Source organism: Pygoscelis adeliae, unplaced genomic scaffold, assembly GCF_000699105.1.
Source record: "Pygoscelis adeliae isolate BGI_AS28 unplaced genomic scaffold, ASM69910v1 Scaffold399, whole genome shotgun sequence".
Lineage (NCBI taxonomy): Eukaryota > Metazoa > Chordata > Aves > Sphenisciformes > Spheniscidae > Pygoscelis > Pygoscelis adeliae.
In genome coordinates this window covers 778,954-781,076 of record NW_008825609.1, presented here as the reverse complement: position 1 = coordinate 781,076, position 2,123 = coordinate 778,954, and the positions used below count along the sequence as shown (strand labels likewise).

Genomic DNA, 2,123 nt, shown 5'->3' with positions numbered 1-2,123 from the left:
GGAATGCCACAGCATTTGAATACCTGGAAGAATACCCGGTTGGAGTCCTAGCTGAGCTGGAAACGCAGACGGGGAGAAAGGCTCCCAACGGGCTGTTTGTCGTCATCATGGAGTATGGGAGGAATTTCTCTGGGGCTGACAAGGATGTCTTCTATTACAACCGAGCCGTGGGAGAGGCACAGCACGCCTGGCAGTCCAACTTTTTGCACCCCGTTATTTACTATTACAAACGCCTCCCAACAGGTACGTTTTCCTGCCTCTCCCTGCCAATTACCTGATACAAGCAAAACTGAGAGGGGTGAAGATACTTCAGGGCCAAAGAAGGGGGGGAGTACCTGAAGGCATTGCACACCCTTCTCCTCCACATCCTTCACGTCCATCCTCTAGGACATCTGCCACCTCTGTGTGAGCTGAAGAAAAAGCTGGGAGTTGGCAAGAAGTTTCCATCGGTCAGACCGATACGAGGTGGGGGGTGGGGGGGTTGTACCAGAGACCTCACATTTGAGAATAGGAACAAACAGGTGTGCTGGGAGCTGTGCCATTCCCAAAAAGAGGAACGTTGCTTTCCTTTGGCTGGCACCCTGCATGTATTTTGCAGAGTCCTGGCAGATGAGGCTGGGCTTCAGCGTCGCCGCCAAAAGAAAGCTGCTTTCTGTGGCCAGCCCAGCTCTGAGAGGTCACGCAGTGATAGAGGCAGACAAAGGCAAGGGTTTGAAGATGAGTGTTATATCCAGCAAACAAACACACTCAGAATAGATTTCCTGGGAAATGAGTGTGCTGAATCTTCATCTCCAGAAATCTAGGGTCAGGGTCTGGCCTGCCTTGCACGGAAAGAAGCGTGATGGGTAGCAGCATTAAAGCTTGAACGCAGCTCAGCCCGTCTGACAGTCCCTGCCCAGGGGGAACGGGAGTGAAATGACAGGAAGTACTGCAGGCAGGGACAAGGGGCAGCTGTGCAGTGGCAGGGCTGTTGAGGACAGAGCAAGCAGAGGGGATTGCAAATGAAAGTAAGGTAGGGATTAAAAAGGTCAGGATAAAAGCTGGAACAGCTGTCGTAGCTGCTTTCCACTCCCCAAGCTCTTTTTAATGCTATTTTGATTCTGAGAGATTTCCTTAATGTTCTCTTGGCAGAGCGTGAGATGAGGCTTCGGCCCCCAGGCTGGCCTCTCCCCCGCCCAGATGCCATCCATCACGTTGTGGAGGACTTTCTGACAGACTGGACGGCCCCGAATGCTCACATCCTGCCGCTGAGGCGGTTTTTGGAGAACTGCCTCAGCACTGACCTGCGCAGTTTCTTTGCAGGTAATTTGAGCACAGGGTCAGGGTGGCAGGAGGAGGAGGAGGGACGCGAGGGACATGCGACAGGAGCGATCTCTTCTGCAAATAGATGAGATCTCCTTGTGGCGAGCTGATGGTCTCGCCGTCAGTCACACCTCTTTGATGCACTCCCCAGACGGTAAAAAGTGCCGGTGCTGTGTGTATGTTCCCAAATAGCCTTTGCTCTGCTCACCACCAGAAAGAGACTGCTCCAGGCACACACGGAGTTAGGGAAAGGTGTATGAGGTTTGGTTCAATCCCTTTTCTACCCGCAGCTTTCCTTCCTCCTCTGTTATCCGAACGTTCCTATGTGCCATCGGGTACCAGATCTCTTTTCATGTACAGATGATGGGATTGCTTTCCCGTGGGAAATGGGAGCGCTGGGAGGTGAGAGCTGGAGAGCCTCTGCTGCCTCCCTTCCTGGTCTGAAGACTGGTCTGGGAACCTCCTGCGGGAACCCCACATGCTGCACAGAGGGCAGCAATCCTGTGGTATGAAGAAGATGACAGAGAGCTGCAAACTCATCCAGCTCCTTTTCCTCTCAGAGTGCAGACTGGAGATCCCACCCTGCATCTCCTGAGCTCTGCAGAATTGAGTTGATTATTCTAGTCGATAACTGGTTCCAAGCACAGTCTGCGGTGGGCCCACAGCCAAACAGCCAAAAACTCCCCCGCCGGCACACACAGAAGGGAAGGGGGCCAATAATGCAGCAGAATTGACGGTTGCAATGGCAAGGACCAGCAGGAGGAAGAGACTTCCCCGAAGCCTGAGGTGCCCTTGCAGAACCACTTCACCGCTCTGCAGGC

At 53.4% G+C, this 2,123-nt stretch overlaps 1 protein-coding gene across 1 annotated transcript in view; it reads left to right on the top strand.

The window, feature by feature from the left end:
• Window positions 1–2,123, top strand: part of FOXRED2 (FAD-dependent oxidoreductase domain containing 2) — a 12,511-nt gene that overhangs the window by 5,376 nt on the left and 5,012 nt on the right. The window contains exons 6-7 of the mRNA XM_009332614.1: window positions 2–243; window positions 1,132–1,302. Coding sequence (XP_009330889.1) covers window positions 2–243; window positions 1,132–1,302 — 413 coding nt within the window. The remainder of the gene's footprint in view (window position 1; window positions 244–1,131; window positions 1,303–2,123) is intronic.